The 22,341-nt window shown below is 33.1% G+C and overlaps 1 protein-coding gene across 4 annotated transcripts in view; it reads left to right on the plus strand.

The window, feature by feature from the left end:
- Cd36 (CD36 molecule (CD36 blood group)) overlaps positions 1–22,341 on the plus strand; it is a 78,458-nt gene that overhangs the window by 50,449 nt on the left and 5,668 nt on the right. For all 4 annotated transcript variants that reach the window (XM_069996349.1, XM_069996352.1, XM_069996351.1 and 1 more), the window contains exons 4-10: positions 7,896–8,056; positions 11,155–11,302; positions 11,698–11,877; positions 14,029–14,120; positions 16,299–16,345; positions 20,182–20,251; positions 21,764–21,951. In XM_069996349.1, coding sequence (XP_069852450.1) covers positions 7,896–8,056; positions 11,155–11,302; positions 11,698–11,877; positions 14,029–14,120; positions 16,299–16,345; positions 20,182–20,251; positions 21,764–21,951 — 886 coding nt within the window. The remainder of the gene's footprint in view (positions 1–7,895; positions 8,057–11,154; positions 11,303–11,697; positions 11,878–14,028; positions 14,121–16,298; positions 16,346–20,181; positions 20,252–21,763; positions 21,952–22,341) is intronic.

A 22,341-nucleotide genomic window follows, 5' to 3' on the forward strand; every position in this document is an offset into this window, starting at 1 on the left:
TCATTGTTTTACTATAAATTAAAACCTTTAAAGGTAACAATTCTTATACTTACATAAAGTAAGTTACTGGTAACTGTAAGAGTTTCATCCTCATATTTTCCTTAGGAGAAAATATACATATTAAATATTATCCTGGTGCTGGTGGCTCACATCTGTAATCCTAGGTACTCAGAAGACTGAGATCTGAGGGTCAAAATTAAAAGCCAGACCACTAATCACAACAAAAGCCAGAAGTGGCACTGTGGTTCAAGTGGTAGAGCAGAGCCTTGAACAATAAGCACAGGGACAGTACCTAGGCTCAGAGTTCAAGTCTTAAGACTGGACAAAATTAATAAATAAATTGATATTGAATACTATATACATATAATATATAGTATTTTAAGGTTAGTTTTATTATTTGCTCTGGGATTCCCAGTTTTCTTGGTTGCATTTCTGCTGTAAGCCAATAAAAATAGTGAGTGATCATATAAGGTTTGTCAAACAGTATAAGATGAATCTTCTATCACTCATCCACAATCCCAACTCTATTATCTTTGGCCCCCGCCCTGGATATTCTGCAGAGAGAAGAAAACATTAATGTCATTTGTAGCACTAAAATTATAAGTTGTCATTTCAAAAAATCTCAGTTAATCAGAAAAAAAGTCAAAATTTCTCTGGGCACAATGTTGTATATGAGGTTTCTGTACATTATCAGTGATCAATAAACAAGTATTGGTCCTCTACTTTTCCTCTTTATGTAACAAAATTAATGCTTATAAAATATCTTGGGTGGTATAGGAATACCAAAAACTATTTAAGTTAATTTTAATATGTATCTCTAAGCACGTAATGGTCAATTGTAAGAAGATAGATTTAGTTAACAAAATGTGATTTTGTGTAATGATTAAGACAGAGTAAAATGAATTTCTTAGCAACTGAAAGATATAATTTGGGAAGTGTATGCTTAGAATAAAACAGTATTCAAGAATATATATTACTCTAAGACTTCTATAACTGAAATATGTATCATATGGGAAAATGTATTCAGAAAGAGAAATACTTAGAATATGTATGAAACTTAACAAGAAAGAGATTTAAAGTTAGATTTTCAAAGACTTCAGAATTTTGAAAACTCTAAAAATAATGGCATAAAGGTTCAAAGGACTAAGTTACAATATGGGAACTGAAAACAGGGAAAGAAAAAAAAAGTAAAGAATATGAGAAAAAAATACTGGCCTAACAAGAGAGATGACCATTGAGTATAAAGTGATGGTCTAATATAGAATCAGAGTTGGTTTATGCTTTTCAGTAAGATTAGAGAAGACCTGAGATTAGTATCCTTAAATAGCTAGTATACTTAGTTACTGTATAAAAAGTTTCCTATATGAAAATCCGTTAAATCTTCCCAAATTAGGAGAAGGTAAGATTTTTTTACTTCATTTTTAATTATGAAGGCTCATACCAACTTACTACTTCAAAGATTCACTAGAGAGTGAATCGGGCCATGATGGTAGACAATAAATGTCACATACTCTTATGCTGTATCCTACAATAAAAAGGATTGGAAAAATGAGAATAAACCACTTTCTGGGAGAATTTAAAATTCTCATTCAGAAAGATTTTTATATGTTTGAACAATACAACAGGAGGCACTGTGGCTGGAATGTGTTGAGATAGATGAGAGAGAGAGAAAAAAAGAAAGATAGATAATGAGATGCAATGTAATTTTGGATACAGAGAATAAATGAAGCAACAATGAAGTAAGTAAATAACCAGGATGTTCAGCTGACTCGCTGATAGAAATACATGTCTGAGAAAATGAAAGAAGGATTTCATAAGTAGCTTGATAGGAACTTTAGGCTTTATTTCAAAATTCAAAGTACAGACAGATTGGAACGTTGTGAGAGATTACAATGAAATGGTTTCTGTAGAGCTTAAACATTCAGAGAACTCAATAGAGAGATTATTATAGGGATTTGTATATGATCAGAGACAGGAAGACAAAGGCAGAAAAGGAAATGATTGTATGTGGAAATATTTTATGTGAAGAAAGAGACAAGTATAATTTCTGCAGGTTAGTAGAAAAGAAGAATATGATATTTCCTGGATGATGAAAATTAAGGATATAATGGCTAGAATTACCTCTAGTGAGTTAAAAATAACAAGAGAATAAAAAATAGAATTTTTCCTTCATGTTGTTGACACATGTAATGGATGTAATCTTTTACAAAACAAAGGGCACAGTATGGACCCTGACTCACAAAAGAGGAGGTACCAAGCTGATAGATGAGTTCAAAAGAACTGCTTGTTAATAGCTTATGTTGTTGACCCACTACATAGACAGAACCAGAGCCATCATCAAAAATGCAAAGAACTAAAGGTCTGTGGTATATCCAAGGCTAAGCTTGATTTGACTCCCAGGTTTCTATATAATCACATTGCCCATTTCAATTTTAGTCATATGAATAACTTAGGAGTCTTAGGGTACAGCTTAGTAACTGGGCATATGTTTGGCATGCATGAGGCTCTAGGTTCTACCCAAAGCTTACCCTCTTTCAAAATAAAGCCTTTTTCTTCATGTTTGTATAAAGCACTGAAAGTCAATAGCATAAGCTCTCTTACATGTACAACTAAAGTGCTTCAAAAAGTCAAAATTCTGATGCCTCTTGCAAAAGATTATTTAAACCTTGATATTAATATCACTTGGCAAAAGCTTAATGAAAGTTTTTGACATATGTTACTTTAAATTTAATTTAATTTAATTGAAATTCCCTATAATAAGTACTATAGGAACAAAAATAAAATTTAAGGTTTCTTTTTGCCTCTAAAAAGATTAATGTTCAAATTCCCACTATATTAATCATTAAATGCTTCTATTATTTCTATCTTCAGACTTTTTTTATTGTTGGTGGTGGTGGTTGTTGTGGGGCCTGAACTCTGAGCCTGGGTGCTGTACCTCAGCTCTTCAGCTCAAGGCTAGCACTCTACCACTTGAGCCACAGCTCCACTTCCAGCTTTTTCTGCTTATGTGGTACTGAGGAATCAAACCCAGGGCCTCATGCATGTGAGCCAAGCACTCTACCACTGAGCCACCAGACTTTAAAAGAAGTGATCCTTTAGTAATTTGCTAAAAGTATCTTCAGATAAAACAAATTGAAACAATAATTATTTAAAATGACCAGATTTTGCATCAATATTTATTTTAAAATAGATGATTCTAGCATTTCTAAACATGTTTTAAAAATTGGTACTTTTTGCATAACAGCTACAGAATGTTTGCAAAGAAATGTCTGAAGTATCAATTGTTAAACATGGTAACAATTTTATAATGTCATCAGATGAGAATACGAAAAATAATTATTTTTAAATTTAAAAATAGAACTATGGTTTCCTTGGAATTCCAGCACTGGGGGGCTGAGGCTAGGGGAACTCTAGTTCAAGACCAACCTGGGCTATATAGTGAGATGATGACTCAAAACAAAACAGAACAATTACCTTAATACAAAAATGGGTTAAAATTACACATAGTCTAGAGTTCACAGTTTAAGTTCAGCCTGGGCATAAAAGTACATGAAATGACATTCCAATCAGTCCCTGCTATAAATAAAGCCCGGGGCCATTTGGCTGCCTTCCCCACTGACATATGGTAAAGGAAGTAGAATTGCTGCAGCTAAGACCAGCCAGGGAGACCCTACTTGAAAATAGCAAAGGCAAAAAGGACCTAGAGCATAACTCAAAGCCAAGAGTACCTGCTTTGCAAATGCCAAGCCCTGAGTTTGAACTACAGTATCACCAACAAAGAACAAAATCAAACAAAGAAACAGCACTACATATATTATCAACTTCCATACAATGACAAAAAAGTTACTTGAAAACAGTGTTTGGAGAAAGCATAAAGCACATGTAATTTTCTTCCTCCACCTCAATTTGTTGTCACCATAGTTTGACTTTCATGCCATATCCCAAATCTCCCATTTCAGGTTTCTACAGAAATTCTGGACATCTGGACAATTCTGGACATTTCTGGACATCTGAAGTATATTAGATCTTGTTAAAAATCTATATTAAATCTTACTCCATTATATTTCACCAAAGCTGTTTGGTGGATTAACTGATAACCTGTAACATTTTCAGTTCTCAGCATAACTGTCAGCCAATTCAAATCTACTTTCTTCCAGTGCACAAACATAATATTTTTAAACATGGAAATATTGTTCAGTTTAGGATCCATTATGGGTAAATTACAATAGCAGATGAGAAAGACAGAGGGTATCGTCCATAGCCATCTGCTTTTGAAGGAAGTGCTTATTTGAATGGTGATGAAACAAATTATAAAAATAACTAAGTAGCAGAAAGCAGTGTCATGGGACATTGCACAAATTATTGGCACATAACTGAGTTAGATGGCAAATTCAATGAAGCACACAGTGAAACAACTGTAGGAAGTAAATGTAACAGTTCACACTCTCAACAATGGGACTTCCTTGAATATTTGCCATGGGCTAATGTTATTCTAAGTAGCCATAGTTATCAGTTTTCCTGATTGTTTTCACATATTTAAACCATATGCCAATGTAATTAACTTGTTTTGACTCATTAAAAAAAAAAGTTCTGGGGCTGGGAAAGTGGCCCAGTGATAGAGTGCTTGCCTTGCATTCATGAGGTCCTGAGTTCAATTCCTCAGTACCACATAAGCAGAAAAAGGCAGAAGTGGAGCTGTGGCTCAAGTGGTAGAGCTGAAGAGCTAAGGCCCAGGCCCAGAGTTCAGGCCCCATGACCACCCCCAACAACAAGCAAAAGTTCTTATGCTTTGAATTATTATTATTATTATTATTTTGTAGATAGGGAAAGTGAGGTCTCAGGAGATTAAAAACTGTCCCCAATTTAAATGCTTGTTACTCAATCAAAACCCTTTGAAGATAGTTTCAGTGTTGAACGTTTCACTCACTCTGTGCCTTCACTCTGTGTTTCAAAGATAGAAACTACTCCACCACTTTCTTAGGCTAGAGAGCAAAATAACCTAACTGATTCATTTTAGTCTGCTGTGCATGACTGTATTCTTACTATTTTATAACATCCTTGAGAAATGAGATAAGATGTTTTCTACATTTGCAGTATATCTACTACACACAGGAAGGGTATTTTGATAGTCACATTAAATATTTCAGGTTCATACATACCAGTTTCATAGTAACAGCAACAGGCTAGTATGTAAATAAATGGAAAGTATAACTGCACCCAGCATCTGTTTTCAATCAAAGTCACATAGAAGGGTAGGACTTTCAAGGTCACTTCCATCTTAACTGGAGGATATGCTGAACAATGTGAGATTCACCAGGAGGAATCCAATCATTCCTGGGGCTAGACAGTCTGCCTACTTTATGTCTTGATTGAATCCTGACTTACACATTAGCAAGGTGACAGGATCTTAAATTATATTTGTTTTTTTCTGTGTACATAATTATCAAATTTAGTTCAAATTTAATGGAAGAATTGCATTATCATGCTAAATGGTACAACTAATTTAATTTAAATTGCAGGTTTTTAAATTCCAAAAAGACATAGAATTTTGTCTAATCTTAAATTCAAGAAACAATTCTCTAATATGAAAGTACTGGCATGAGAGAAACTACATTTGTATTCTGCATACTTCAACAGTTTTGTATTTTAAAATTATTTATTTATTTTTGTTATCTTTATGTAGTTCTGCAAAGGGGTTGCAATTTAACAAAGCAGTTTATGCATACAGTACATCTTGATCAATGTCAGCATCCTCACATTTTCCTTCCCTGCCCACTCTTCCCTCACTCCTCTTCATATAAAGACAATGTGTGCCGTTATATCAGACACCTAAGGCTATAGAGTGAAAAATTCGACACCTTTATTATGTATTACAAATTGTTACAGGACATTGAATAGCTGCTGATAACTCAAGCCCTCATTTCACTTTCTCCATTCAAAAGAGGTAAATGTGACAACAAATAGGGCAAAATTATTTCTAGTCTTTAAAAAAAAAGAAGAATTTCACAATGTCCTTTGGGACTTAGGTGTATATACATTAGACTTAAAGAGTGATTTTGTCCCCTCGGGTACCTTCTATTACAACACCTTTTCAATTCTTTAAGAATTTAATGAGTCTTTTCATTAAAGACTTAAACAAAATATGTTCCTTGAGACACAAAATAAATAGTAGATATTTCATCAGATAGACTTTAAGATTCTTTCAATGTGTGGAAACTGGATGTGTCCCCTGAATTTGGATAGTGTGTAGAAACTGGATAGTCACTTAAAGTAGGGTAGACTTGTACAAGCTCCAGTTTCAACATTCATAAACACATCTGCCTTTAGAACAACCATAATTTGCAAAATTTCGTTTTAATATTGGTCTTTTTGCTTTAGACAGCAGCCCTTTGGAGAGCAAATTAGAGAGCTTTCAAGGACAATTTCATAAAATGTCACTTTATTGGCTCTTGTTCCCATTTTAAGTGGATTACAACAGCTCAGAATTTTGTAATTGCATTTTCACCAAATGCCCAGTTCTTCTCTGAGGAATTCCTTTTTAACTGCATTAAGCAATAACATATCCTGAAGATATGAAACGTAATTTGACATCTGCCAACTAAGTGCAGAGGGTGACATTAAGAAAATAATTTTTAGTGGCATGATGTAAAAGAGGACTAGAATCAGGGTCAGAGAAGAATATTGCCTTTGTGAGTATATTATTTGCCTAAGTGACCATTGTATAGGCCAGTGATCTGGCTTCTTAGAGCCTCAGTGTGCTCTACTGGAAATGTGATGATAGGGGTAATTGTCCATTCTTGAACCATTATGAACTGGTCCTTCTTGGTAAAGTATGTAGAAATAAGTCAGATTGTTCTTCTATTCATGGGTCTCGTTAGGCTCATTTTCTTTGAAATTGTTTTCTTCCCCTTCCTCTTAATTAATTATACTAAAGCCTCTAAAATCTTCTTCATATGATCTGCTTAGTACAGCTTCATAAAGTTCCTCCCTTCATAGACTTCCTTTTCAGAGGAAGGAAACTGAGAGGACATCAATGGCCACTCCTGAATCTTGTAGATCACACATGAACCTTCAGGGTTTAGGGTTTAATGATTTTCCACTTGGTCCTTAAGCTCCTTGATGAGGAACTAGATTTCTAACATAGGATGATTAAATTCCAACATTGGTTTTCTGTATGAAAAATTTTAGTATAAAGAGCATCTGTGATTTGGTAATGGATAATGCAAACATACACACATATAATATCTTGTCCTTTTTTTATAAAATCATGTAGGGACCCAATATAAACAAGTCATAATTTTTGGAGATATGGATATTTCAGTAAATATATTAAGAATTAGGAAGACCATTATAGTGAGAGAGATTCAAAAGGAGAAAGACATATTTGTGTTTTTCATCCACAATCATTTGCTTTCTTCTTGTAATAAGTGTTAAGTCATCTCCTTGTAGATTGCCCAATTTCAAAGAAAAGGAGAGAGCTTCTAATAGTATTTGATTTTTCTCTTAGTTCTTCTCCTTTGCCTCACTATCACTACTTCTTAGGGGTAGCAAGTCAACCTGGTAAGGAATGTTAGGAATAGTTTGAATAAAACTTTCTTCATAAATTATCTTACTGGCTGTTGTAATAAAGCCGAGTCACCCTATGGCTTTCGTTATAGTCAGCAGTCATGGCTTCTCTGTTACACACCGATTCTCTCAGGGAAACATTAATTAAAGAGGTTGCTGGACTGTGTGGAATCTTCCTTGCTTCAAGTGTCTGACAAAGATGCCAAGGCTGTCATGAGCAAGATACTTTGGCATGGTCCTTTAACTCTGGCTTACTAAATGCTGTAAGCTCTTTGAAGTGCCTGCATTAACTACAAAGAGATCACCCACATTTATGTTCTTTTTCACAGGAAGTCGTCCTTGAAGAGGGTACAATTGCTTTTAAAAACTGGGTTAAAACGGGCACAGAAGTCTACAGACAGTTTTGGATTTTTGATGTGCAAAATCCCCAAGAAGTGGTAGTAAACAGCAGCAACATTAAAGTTAAACAAAGAGGCCCTTATACATACAGGTGAGTGTGTGTCCACAGAGGAGGGGCATTCCTTCCCTGGGCATGGATGTTTGTCAGAAAGCTTCCGCCTGACAAATTCCATTGTATTGCTGTCTATTTATTTTCTTGCCAATGATATAACATGAGATAATTTTTTCCTATTTGTATGGAATCTAGAATCTCTTTAAGATGTGATATATATATATATATATATACATCTCTCTCTCTCTCTCTCTCTCTCTCTCTCTCTCTCTATATATATATATATATATATATATATATATATATATATACCCATGTTAATAGGTATTTTATAGAAAAAATACAGAGGCTATTAGCAATTTATCATCATCCAATAACTGCCTGGGTTTGGTATATGTGGCATATAATGTCGACATTTCTGAAATATACATATTAATCAGGGAAACCATATATGTGTGTGTATGTATGCATTATTTATTTATTTATTTATATAACAACATCAATATAAATGTTGACTTACATCAGTACTTATCAAAGCCTGGCTACTGGACCAGCATATGGGCATAGATAGATAGATAGATAAATAGATAGATAGAAAGATAGATAGATAGATAGATATGTATTAACTAGGTTTTATATATTATTTCATTCACAAAATGTGATTTTTCTCAAGGGTAATTTGAGTCCATGATCACATTTTTATCATAGAATGTTCTATTTATAATTATTTTTATGATTTTAAAAAGTTGTAGTTTTTAGCTGTTTTATATATTCTATGATTGTATCATCTCCCTTACTCTCTAAATGATTACTATGTTTCTAGAGCAAAAGGTGACACTGATATCATAATGAAATAATAGTTGTGAGGTTATAACAGGGTATAACATGATTCATATTACATTGTTGGTGACAACTGTGCTTTAGCAGTCCCCCCTAGTTTGTTTTCTCTTCATCTATCTATCTATCTATCTATCTATCTATCTATCTATCTATCTATCTATCTATCTATCTACCTATGATTATCACAATTTTGTTTAAAGATTTCCATTCTTTTTTCCACTTTTTAAATTAAATTTTATTGTCTAGGTAATGTACAGAGGGGTTAGAGTTACATGCATAAGGTAGGGAGTACATTTCTTGTCAAACATTGCTATCCCACTCCCTCATTTGTCTCCCACTTTCCCTCCCCCCCCACATACTCCCACCCCCAAGTTATAAAGTTCATTTCCAACATGTTGCCTTGTGAGTACCACTGTTGTATTGTTTAAAGATTTCCATTCTTACAAGGAAATCATCTTTTCTTGGAAACTCTTGTGTTCTTATAGTTCTCACTGAGTATCTTGTTCCGGAAACCAGTGATAGCTATGATGTATACTGATGAAAAATCTAGAATTTATAGTAGACTCAATGAAAGTTGAGTCATAATTGTATAAGCAATGTCATAAATAAATGTGAGGAAAATGAATCGATGTGAAAATTTGAATACAAATCTCAAGTTGTTTTAGGGGAATTAATAATTTTAATAGTTTTAGGGGAATTGCTTTCACTTTGAAAGATATTATCTGGAATATGAAGAAACATAATCATAGGACTTTTCTAACAACATGCTGACTATGTTCTCTAAATTTCAACTTTCTAAAGTCAGGGAGGGCATAGTATTAAGGATTTTCTCATAATGAGTGCCATCTACTGGTATTGTGATGTAAGTAGTACAATATAAGCAAATTTATTTGATTCAAAATTATTTTACTATTTGTGGAATTGTCTTCTCTATATAAATGTTCCTAAAAAATTCAGTGGCTTGATTTTTAAGTATCAATGAGATGCGCTCCAATTTTATTAGTTATTTTAGAGAAAAGTTGTTGTTAATAGTTTTCTGTCTTGGGGTTTTTCTAGACCTTTATATTCTTTGTATATAAGAATAGACAATAAACTGTGATAAGTGTGTTAGACATAAAGTATCTTTTTAGATTGTTGTAAATCCTCCTAAAATAATGTGCACCATTGTTTTAGAAAAGTCATTATGTCTTAAGCATTATGATTCATAGTCTCTACTCAAGAAGAATTTGTATGTTTATTATAGCATAAAGTAATTTCTTTGACCTAAATTTTAGTATCATGCTTCTTTCAATCTTTACCTCAGTTATCTGTTCAGCTCAAATATTGATCATTTAAATACTTGTTAGTATGATGAACGAAATATATACCTTGTTTCGTTTTTGTAGGCATCTTATTTTCCCTAAATATGTTCCTATAGCTATCACCTTTTCCCTCATCCCTTAAAAAATCTGACATATTTTGCATCTTGAAGAACTGAAAGCCAGGGGCTTCTAACTAATTACTTTTTCACATATACTGGGAGTGAGGAGTGTTGGTGTATAACCCTTAAAAAGGGAAGTTAGATTCTGTTATTTCTAGTTATCACTAAAGTACTAAAAAAGATGGAAAAATCAGTGGTGGAGAGTACTGTCCTTGGGAGAATTCTCCTTAGGACTGAAAACTGTACTCAGAATTTCCTTGCTTAATCTCTCCCCTGCCTCCTTTTTTTTTACCATCAGAAGAAATACTCAGTGGGGTAGAGTCTGCAGTCTTATTACTCTTGAGATCTTTTTTAGTCCAGCGAGTTTCCCCACCCCATTTACACACAGGTATTTGCCTTTTTCCAAATGTATCATGTTCTATCTTCTGATTTTATATATGCAACTTCCTGCCCTATTTTACCTAAATAAACTATTAAACTAGGGTCTGGCCTTTAGACCATTATGTGGAATTGCTACCCCAATGATCCCACCCACTACCCAGGCTCAAACCTGGGTTTCTATTTGTTTTGTTTTTGTTTTTGTTTTTGTTTTGTTTTTAATGGATTTTATATACAAACCCATTAAAACACACTACTCCTTTCCTGGTTTAATATCCCAGTTGAAAATTTTAAATTGGTTACAGTAAATTTCCTAGAAACTAGCACTGGCTAGTTAAGCACTTTAAATCCTGATATATTAAATTCTGATACATTCTATGTTGTCAAATAGTTGTTTTTTTTTTTCAATGAATGAATGCCATTTAGTACCTAAAGTTCATAGAAGACACATTGGTTTTTTAAATATCCATTGCTTCTGGTTTTATTTCTTTTATTTCAGAGTTCGTTATCTAGCCAAGGAAAATATAACTCAGGACGATGAGGATCACACAGTCTCTTTTGTGCAGCCCAATGGTGCCATCTTTGAGCCTTCACTCTCAGTTGGAACAGAAAATGATACTTTCACAGTTCTCAATCTGGCTGTAGCGGTGAGTGGACAATTAATTGTCCTAAAATGCTCCTATCTTACAGCTAAGTGCATCAGCACTATGATTAGATCTTTAGCTTTTTTGGAAATCCTATAGAAATATAACACTGTGTGATTTATGCCTTTGGAAAGATGACAAAATTATAACAACTGAATTATAAGAGCCAAGTACACCATTTAAAATGGGGCTTAACTTGGATTGTCTTCTTGTGGTTTGAAATAAGGAAGCAAATGTGATTGTCTTGAGTTTAGACCAATTATATTTATCAAGGCAGAGTTTGGCAGCTGTTCTTAAAGAATCAAAATTTCCTACTAAACTCCATTCTTGTATTTGGTCCATTTATTTGTTAAAATAAGATTAGGTACTCCGTGTATTCATGGTGATTTGTTTTATAGGCTGCACCTCATATCTATCAAAATGCATTTGTTCAAGTGGTGCTCAATTCACTCATCAAAAAGTCAAAATCTTCTATGTTCCAAAACCGAACACTGAAGGAATTATTGTGGGGCTATAAGGATCCATTCTTGAGTTTGGTTCCATACCCTATTGCTACCACTGTTGGCGTATTTTATCCAGTAAGTACCAAATATAAAACCATATTGTGACATTATTAACTATGTATGTACAGTGTCCTTGACAAGTGTAAGACTAGAATCTACGATATTAGCGTATTGCTGACTGGGAATGAATATATACATATATATATATATATGTATGTGTATATGTGAGTATTTATAATATGGCTGAGGATGTAGAAGAGTCATATTTAATCCCTTTTCCATAGAAGTAAATGCTTAATCACAGAGACACCACATAGATAGATAGATAGATAGATAGATAGATAGATAGATAGATAGATAGACAGATAGACAGACAGACAGATAGATACAAACATATAGTTAGATAGATAGACAGATACAAACATATAGATAAATAGATAGATAGATGTGTATATGAAATGAAGTCTTTGAAAATAGCATATATACACACACACTTATGTATATATGCATATATATACATACACTTATGGCTTTAGCTTTTTTAATGGGACATTTCATTTTAAAATTATTTTCTAAATTTTAAATAAAAAATTTGTTTTTCTTATCTCCACATATACAATATTCCTAAAATTAGCTTATAAGTCTCTAAATCTTGGAATGTTATTTTTGATGACTTTTCCCACAAAAGCAAGTTCAGTGCTGTATGGTTTTTTTTTAATTGTGAAAATACCGTACAGAGGGGTTACAATGACATGAGCAAGGTAATGAGTACATTTCTTATCAAGCATTGTTGCCTCCTCCTTTGTTTCCCCTTTCCATCCCTTCCCATCCCCCTGCCCCCGCCCAGCCAAAGTTGTAAAATTCATTTTTCAACATAACGACTTGTACATCCCATTGTTGCAATGGGTCCAACTGTATCCCTATTTAAACGATTTGTTTTTTTCTGTTCCCTTCCCCAAATTATACCAACATCAAATACAGTGAAAGCAGGGGTTATACCATGGGGGAGGGACATACAAAGCAACAAGGAAATCATCTTATAAATATGTGAGAAATATTCACATGAAAGCAAAAACATTTGAACACTTATCTTGGGGTTCGTTTCACCTAATATCAACTTATCTTACCTTTTCTGCTTGTTTGCTTAAAATATCTTCATATTACTATCCTTCTTTCTCTAGTTCTCTTAACAAATTTGTTTTACTCTTCACTAGGAAGTTAGCCTGAATTTACATATGAAATTGTCAGTGAGATTTATTTTTCTCATATTCTGTTTTATTCTTGTAATTTAAATAGTTCCCACTGAAGAATAGTCATATTTATCATTGTATCATAATTATTTCACAACTTAACAAATTAGTTTAACATATTATACCATACTGTTCAATTTAGAGATTAAAAAATCATAGTCTTTCTTTGCTTTTATTTTTCTGACTGACATCTTTGACATTTTTGCCTGTATCACTGCACACAGTGAAGAACAAAATTTAATGAGGTTTATAATTAACAGCTTAAAGTAAGTGGCCTACATATATTATGCTTTGGCAATGAAGATACAAGTGGTTTTGTTCTTCAGGATTTACTTGGTTGTAGCTTAGTGTTTTAATGAGCTGGATTTGCTGGAGTAGTACCTTCTGATTTCGCTGAACATTGTACCTGGTATATTGCTTGCACTTTCCTGATCTCATTTTTACTTTCATTTGTGTTTAGGATTGGAAAGCTGCTTATCAATTAAACTTTGCAATAGAAAGCATTAAGGGATCAGGGATTCAATTCTTTGAGATATACTACAACTGTTTTCTTGGCTAATTCAGTTGTTAATTTTTCATGCTTTATCTTTGTCTTTGCAGTAAGAAATTATTTCAATATTTGGAGTGCTCCTAAAAACAATCTAGTTCTCATAAGTTTCACTCATTCAGTCTTGCTTCAGCATGAATGGTGATCAGCATTGCTTCATTGAGGGCTTAATTATTCAGAATGCTGTCTGATCCTGTCAGTCTCTGTCATGTCTTTCCTACATTATCTCAGCATCAAGACAGATTTTATATCCTACCCTTTAATAAGTTCAAACCCCAGGACTAAAACAATCTCATTACACTATACATTGAATTATAGAAAAGGATTCTGAATAACCATTGTTAAATGTTGAAGTTTATTATTTGTATGTTACAATTTAGAGAATATGACTTGTTCAATAAATATTTTTTCTTATACATATTTTTTCAGTACAACAATACTGCAGATGGAGTTTATAAAGTTTTCAATGGGAAGGATGACATAAGCAAAGTTGCTATAATTGACACATACAAAGGGAAAAGGTAAGTGTCTTATGAAAGTGTGTTTGTTGTTGTTTTTTTTTGGGGGGGGGGTCCAGTCGTGGGGCCTGAACTCTGGGCCTGGGCGCTGTCCCTCAGCTCTTCAGCTCAAGGCTAGCACTCTACCACTTGAGCCACAGCGCCACGTCCGGCTTTTTTCTTTTTGCTTATGTGGTGCTGAGGAATCAAACCCAGGGCCTCTGGCATGCAAGGCAAGCACTCTACCACTGAGCCACCTTCCCAGCTCCTCCAGCTTTTTTCTTATGTGGTGCTGAGGAATCAAACCCAGGGCCTCAAGCATGCAAGGCAAGTGCTCTACCACTGAGCCACCTTCCCAGCCCCAGGCAAGTGTGTTTGTGTGTATGTTGTGTATGCTAAACTACTGTGAGACAGGAATGGTATTTTTTAACTGGCACTGGTACCAACCTTTGCAACAGACCTGGGAATGACTTTTCTGTCAGGCTCTCCCGCTTCCCTATTTGTTTCAGTTTGTTTCCCTATTTTCACCTGTACAAAAGTTCATGCTGCTGCATTTCAGTGCTGCTTAGGATTTCCTTGGCTTTCATGCATATGGTGTGTCTTCCATTTTTAAAGAAATAGAGACTATTTTCTTCTCTAAAGCCTATCCAGAATTATAGTGTACCTATGTAGTTCAATAATCACAAATGAAATAAATGAAAAATCAATACATCTAATAGGTAGAAAAATGATTTATTTATTTACTTAGTGCTTTTGTTAATACTGAGTATTGTTTAGACATTCAAGTGACCATTTCTAAGTTCATCAGTAAAGGCAGTGTCTTAATGAGTCTTCCCCTGTAAACAGTCTTCAAATAGTTTCCGTATTGATGATTTAGGTTTCTAACCTTTGTAAATGCAAAAATAGAATTAGTATTCAATTACAGTTCTAGAATTTGCATACCAAATGCAAAATTTGTCACTTTTGGAAAAGGAAAAGAACAAGGCAACTTCATGAAGATATTATTTCAATTCTCCCAGCTTCTGACAGCCTGTCTGAAAGATTTGTAGTTTTTCATATTTGTAAAAAGGAAAGAACCACCATATATATCAGGGAGAAAGCATTCTTTTCTTCTCCTGAAGTAAAAATAAGTCAACAAAACAGAAAGAGATTAAATGATTTCATGAGAGTCTTTATCTAGTAACAGCAGCCACAGTTACACATTTACTAGTGTAGTGCTTAGTTCCTATTCATAGGGAAGTTGAGTGGCGGAAAACAAACACGTCGAAGTGTTTAAATGAAATCTGATCAAAGTTCTATGTTGAACAATTAGTATTTCACTTATCTGAGTATTATAAATGTAGAGAAGTGTAGAGAGGGTTATGTACTTCTAATTAGAGCAAGAATTACATATTACTTTGACTCTCAAATAAGGGTGAATTAACTCTTCTTGACAACACCGGTGTGATTAATAGCCTATAATTTTAAAAAGTAAGCAACAGATTGTATTCATATTTCATACATAGTATGTCAGGAATGAGAAAAATCTAGCTTTTCTATCACCAAAAGAAAAATGGCTGAGGATGCAGGTGAGTTATTACTGCTATTATATTTTAATCACTTTTTGGTATATGTAAATATTTAAACTTACACAGGTATTAAAGCAGAAGGTAATAAACTCTACCTAACTTTAAAATTACCTGATGCAAGAGTTAAAACAGGCAAATAAAATAGATTATTTACATGTTTCAATTTGTAGGGATCTAAACATTTACTTCTCATTCTTTTCTTCTATTTTTCTAGCTTATATTGAGAATAACTCAATTAATAATTGTCTACTATTCATTGCAAACACTTAACATTTTCCCAAATAACTCCTTTCTCTCATTGGGGAAAAAAATCCCTAGGTAGAGGTCCATGTTTTAAATAAACATTTCATAATTTTCTTCTCTGAAAGCTCTGTCTTTTTGATGTTTTCTTTTTCAGTCTAATTTACCATTTGGCAGATATTATTCACTGATTTTCCATATCATGCTATAATATACTTAATTTATTACTGTAAGATTAAACTTTCAAATAAATGAATATTAGAACATGTCTTAAACTTAGCATGTCATATGTAATCTTTATTTTTCAGCAGAAGTATATTGAATCAGAGTAGGAAAAATAATTTAAAGTATACTTGAAATGAGAATATTTATACATCTGTCTTTTATCCCTAAGGAATCTCTCCTATTGGCCAAGTTATTGTGACATGATTAATGGCACAGGTAAGAACATGTTAGATAACCCTCACCATCATACCTTACCTTCTCCCACCACTAGTGCTACAACATTCTGAAGGCTCAGTGTCCGTGTTTGCCTGTCTTTATAGCCCCACTCAATAATGCACTTTCTGTTCTATAAGCTTAGTTTGATGGGATGGGATTTCTGAGGTTAACCATAGAGAATTCACAACATTTTGTTATTAAGGAAACATTTGCTATATAAAACCTATACTTAATGGATTGGTATCCTACTAACAGAAATAGCTTTAAAACAAACAAACAAACAAAAACAACCAGGTTGGTGGCTTCTACCTATAATTCAAGCTATTTAGAGGAGTTAGGCAGATCAAAATTTGAGGCCAGTTCCTGAAAAAAAAAATCAAGACTTGACCTGGCTAAAATAGTAGCGAATTTGTCTTGTAAAAGTGACACCCTGACAAAAACTTCAGTATGGGGAAAATAAAAAGCAAACTAAAAGAATAATGACTATTCATCCCTTTCTTATATACTATACAGATAAAATTGAATAGAAACATAATGACAGAAGTGAAAACTTACTTCTTAGTGAGACTAAAAACTTAAGTAGTAGTGAAGTAAAATAAAAAATCATATGTAGATCACATTTATATGTACATATGTGTATGTATGTACATATGTTTGTGTAATGTACATGTGTATACACGCATGTATATATGCATTGTACACATGCATACTTACATTTATGTGTGTAGGCATACATGTTCATGCATACACATACACATACACTATATTTTCTTGATCCGTTCATACATTAAGGAGCATTTAGGTTGATTCCATACATGATTGTGCTGGTGACTTTGCTGTATCCTGGTTTGTAATCTTTTGGGTAAATGTCCAGGAGTGGAATTTTTGGATTACAGGGTAGTTCTATGTTCAATTTCAATGGGATTTTATTCATTCATTAGAAAGAATGATATTGTACCATTTGTAAAGAAATAGAAAGACCTAGAGAAAGTATTTTAAATGTAGTAAGTCAGGTCCAGAGAGACTAAGGATTCATGTTTCCCCTTAGATGTGGAAGCTAGATATAGCTTATAAACTTATAATAAATACCTTGGGTGGTATGCAAGTGTATACAAATGTATTAACTGAAATATAACAGATTCAGGGAAGATTTCAAATAGTGTAATTCCTTAGAAGGGCAAAAATCAAACGTCAGCAAAATAAAACAGCAGGAGTGGGTATTCAAGAGGGATGGGGTGGGACCGAGTAGAAAAGGGTAGATAAATGAAAAGAAGACCAGGAGAATGCAGTCAAGAGCCCAGCCTATATTGTCCAAAATTAAGAAGAATAAGGAAAGGGATGTATAGAGGTAGGATGGGTAAGAATGTTGAAAGGAGTGACATTGATCCAGATGCATTGTATCATGAACTGCTTTGCTAACTTGCTACTCTTTGTACAACTTAAAGATAAAAATAAAAAGAACAAAATATCCATATATTTTTAATAAGGTAGTTATCATGAGAAAGTTCAGGAAAAAATAATAAGCTTACATTGTTAAATTTCTGCTACCCATGAATACTATGTGTGAGTGTAAGAATTCTGCATTAGAATTGGAGAACAAAAGAACTGAAAGCTCTGATTTAATGTTTGGCTAACTCTGGCTTCTAGTTGTCCTTGAAGAAAAGTACACATTTATTAGCAAAAGAAGTAAGATTTGGAAAGCAATGGCAATCAAATATTATAAAATAATTAAAATCAAGTGTAAGCATTCAAGGACTAGGAAGCACAAACAAAATATTTACAAAATAAGAGAAAATATCTAACAGGAAAATGTTACAATAATGATGAAAAACGTTAAATGAAAAGAAAGCTGGAGTGCTTACTTTTCCAAAATGTTGTTTGAGTCTTGCATGATTATTTAATTGAATTGCTTTTTGTTTAGAAATTGAGAGAAATTTTTATGTATTTTTAGTTTTTTTAAGTTAATTTATTGTTATTATAAAGTTTACATACAAAGGGATTTCAATTGCATGAGTCAGGCAATAACTACATTTCCTTTCAGAGTGTCTTCTCTTCCCTAACTTTCTCCCATCCCTTTCCTCCCATATTGCTCTATAGAGCAAAAATGACTGGATTTGCTTTTGTATGGTGTTAAGCCATAGGAATAATGCATTTCTGCACATAAATTTTCAAGTGACTCATACTTCTCTCTGTATTTACAGAAACATCATACTTAATCCTTACAGACAAAAGTATAATCTGCTGTTCCTATGTATTAAAGAATTTATTGTGTATTTAAGAGGAAAATAATAATACAGCCTGTCTGAAGTTAGTAGATAGGTGTAGCCAAAAGAGCTACAGGCTAGAAGATGCATTAGTAAAAATAATATAAAAATGCAAACTCCAGGCTTGAATTTGAAAGGTAGAATATTTTACTAGTATTATGTAAAAACTGAACTACGTAATTTGAGGATAGGAATAGTGGGGAAGGACAATGAAAATGGTGATATTGATCAAAGTTCATTGTACTTATAGCCTGACTTATGAAATTGAAAATTCTTTGTATAACTATGTTATAATCATTTTTTATTGTAAGTAGTTTTACAATGAAGTAGCCAATTAATAAAGCAGTTTTTAATCATAATTTTTTAGGTATAAGCATAGAAGTAAAAAGAAAGAAGAGCAGAAATGTGTTGAGTAGGGCAAGTTATGACTCTAAGGAATACTCTTGGTCATGGGACTAGAAAGATAATAGGAAAATATATCAATATTGGTATAACTTGGAATCATTTCGCTGAGGAAAAAGTATCTCTGGTGGTATCATTTCTTTTTGTCATTGCCCATATAAATTTCTGGATATAATTCTGGCATACATTCTATCATAGTTCAGATAATGATGGTTGAAGACTAACAGTGTATTTTCTTTTAGTTGGTAAGATTCTGGGAAGGCATTTTCCAGACAGGGCCCATTATGGCAGAACCCAGATAAACTTTAATATTTAATGATCTCACTGCCAGGATGAAGCAGTGAGTACAAGATTACTGTAACCCTCACCATGGGAGTGTAAGTGAGATATAACAGTTATCATGAAGGTACACTTGCTAGAAAAGACACTGGCCTACATAATTGAGGGCTGGGTCTTATTGTTTGAAACAAATATCTCCAGTGTAGGCTCATTTTGTTTATATTCATTTGAGAAGCAAATGGAAGAGTATCTAATAATTTCCTCATTTATTTAATGTGTGCTGTGGAGTTTAGCTATATTAGGAATTCAATCACCTCAATAATTGCCTTGTTAAATTGATTGGATATGTTTCCAAAGCATTGGGAGGAAATTTTATTTAGTGAGAGATATGGATTTCAAATGGATTGGAAAATACTAATCAGCCCTGAGTACAAATGAATGAATCACTATTAAGACCAAAGTCGGTATAAACCATGTTCTGAAGGACTCTATGGTAAGAGATATTTCCCTCTGTTGATGGAGCAAGTCATTTCCAAATCATATAATTACAGTTTTCACATAATCTGATTTTACTATTTACTTGTTGAACCTCCGATCCTTGTAGCCACATATGGTTGTCAGGTTCTCTAAATGTGTCCTGCATGTTTGATTTATGCTGTAGACTAAGAATGTGTACTAGACTTGGAAAATGTAAAACTCCATTATTTTTATTGAGTGTGTACTGAAATAGGACTAAGAATATATTAGATTGAATAAAACTACTAGATACTTTTTAAATTAGGTAGGTCACTTTATCATATTTCTATTAACTATGCTTGAAAGAGATTTCTAGATTTTTTAAGAGAATGCATATTACATTTAATCACTTGCCACTGCCTTGATTTTTAATAGATGCAGCCTCATTTCCACCTTTTGTTGAGAAGTCTCGAGTATTGCGATTCTTTTCCTCTGATATTTGCAGGTAAGACATAGCTACTGATCTATGTCTAAATCAGACTTTTTGTCTCTCAAGCAATAAAGTTAAATTAAAGAGCTCATGAACTAATAAATGTATTATTGAACAAAAATATACTTAGGGTATTTTTATTTGAGAAGAGCTGAGAAGGGAAACAAAGGAGGAGGCAACAATGTTTGATAAGAAATGTGCTCATTATCTTGCCCATGTAATTGTAACCCCTCTATAAGTTATTTTCACAATAAAAAATTCATATATTAAAAAAAAGAATAAATGCATAGGAAGTGGCACTGTGGCTCAAGCGGTAGCACGCTAACCTTGAGCTGAAGAGCTGAGGGATAGCGCTCAGGTCCAGAATTCAAGCCCCATGACCGACAAAAAAAAAAGAAAAAAAAGAATAAATGCATAAATATAGAATTCATGTGCTTATTAAACATTTTCAAAATACTCTTCTGTATATTCTAATAATTTATAGTGCAAATCCTTTTCTATACTTCTATTAACAACTATTTTTATGCATTTAAGAAATTATTAGTGCTTTTAATACCAATGAAATCCAAAAGAAATTGTCTAGTATTTCTAAAAATATACATAAAGGACTCAGAACTATGTACATTAACCAATATGGAATTTTATCTTACTAACTCTTTCCAAAGTACCTTCTGAATGTTTCAACTTTTAATAGCATAAAGCATTTTCTTTGTTCTTTTAAGAACATTTTCATGCATTTTAATCAACTGAATTTAATACCACCAATGAAGCCTAGAAGAAATTGCCCAGTTTTTCTAAAAATAGGCAAAGATGACCCAGAATTTTATCATTACTGTTTTCTACAGTATCTTTTCATACTGGTGGGACCTAGGAAAGACTCTACAACTCCTGGTGCTCTTACCACTCTTTTTGAATTGAGCCCTGTCCCAACTCTGAAATTGAAGGCAAACATTGAATATTATCTAAAAATTTAATGAGAACCATGTTTGTTCCCATAGTATTTTCTGAGAATTAGCAGGATACATACTGAGCTCTAGCATAGTGCTTATTTCTTGGTAAATATTTTGGAAATGATGTTTTATGGGCTCACACCCCAACAACTGAGTAGATTTTATTTTTCCAAGATTAAATTTGAAAGATAGAGACTTTGGACTGGGTGCAAATAAATATTTATTACTTCAAACTCTTTACTATAAAGGGAAATTAACTCTTAAGAAATGTCACTGATATATATATTTATATGTTCCATGGTAGTGTATAATCAAAATGTGTAACATAATAGAATATATAATATTATATAATTTAATATTTTTTGAATAAATAAAAACATTTTATACTCAGGTATTGAGTTGTGGTACATCTTCATATCATTTTTCCCTAGGAATTAAGCAAGTCTAAGATTCTATCAAGATCATCTGATATTTCTAAGTTAAAGCAAAAATATAAACCAAAAAATGAAAAGAGACAATGGATTTCCAATGTGTGGTTCTGTTTCTTGGAATTAAACTTGTTTTTATCCCTGTGTAGATCAATCTATGCTGTATTTGGATCTGAGGTTGACCTGAAAGGAATCCCTGTGTATAGATTTGTTCTTCCAGCCAAAGCCTTTGCATCTCCAGTCCAAAACCCAGACAATCATTGCTTCTGCACAGAAACCATTATCTCCAAAAATTGTACTTCATATGGTGTGCTAGACATTGGCAAATGCAAAGAAGGTACATATGTGTTCTTGGCATCATGATTCATGACATCATTTGTAGTATTCTTCTAAAATGCCTTACCCCAAATCACTTTCTACCGAAAACTGAAAATTAAGGCATTGATAAGAGAAAGTAAACAAGGTTTGATAGCAGGAATTTTAGTGTTGCTTTTATTCAGTATTTGGGGTCTCATTTGTGAAACCAGTGTTGTATTATTAAGAAAAAACTTCCAACATTATGTTTGCTTGTAATTATTCTCTGAGCTTCCTGAGCTATCTATCTGTGACTTTTCCTATCTTTTACTTCCTAGAAAATGATAAATGAAAGTACATGCTTAGAATATCTCTAAAACAAGAATGGTCAATATTTGGACTCCTTGTTTCTTCACACGGTTGTGAGTGTGAA

This window comes from Dipodomys merriami, unplaced genomic scaffold, assembly GCF_024711535.1.
Source record: "Dipodomys merriami isolate MVZ:Mamm:240054 unplaced genomic scaffold, mDipMer1.0.p SCAF_5, whole genome shotgun sequence".
Taxonomy (NCBI): Eukaryota; Metazoa; Chordata; class Mammalia; order Rodentia; family Heteromyidae; genus Dipodomys; species Dipodomys merriami.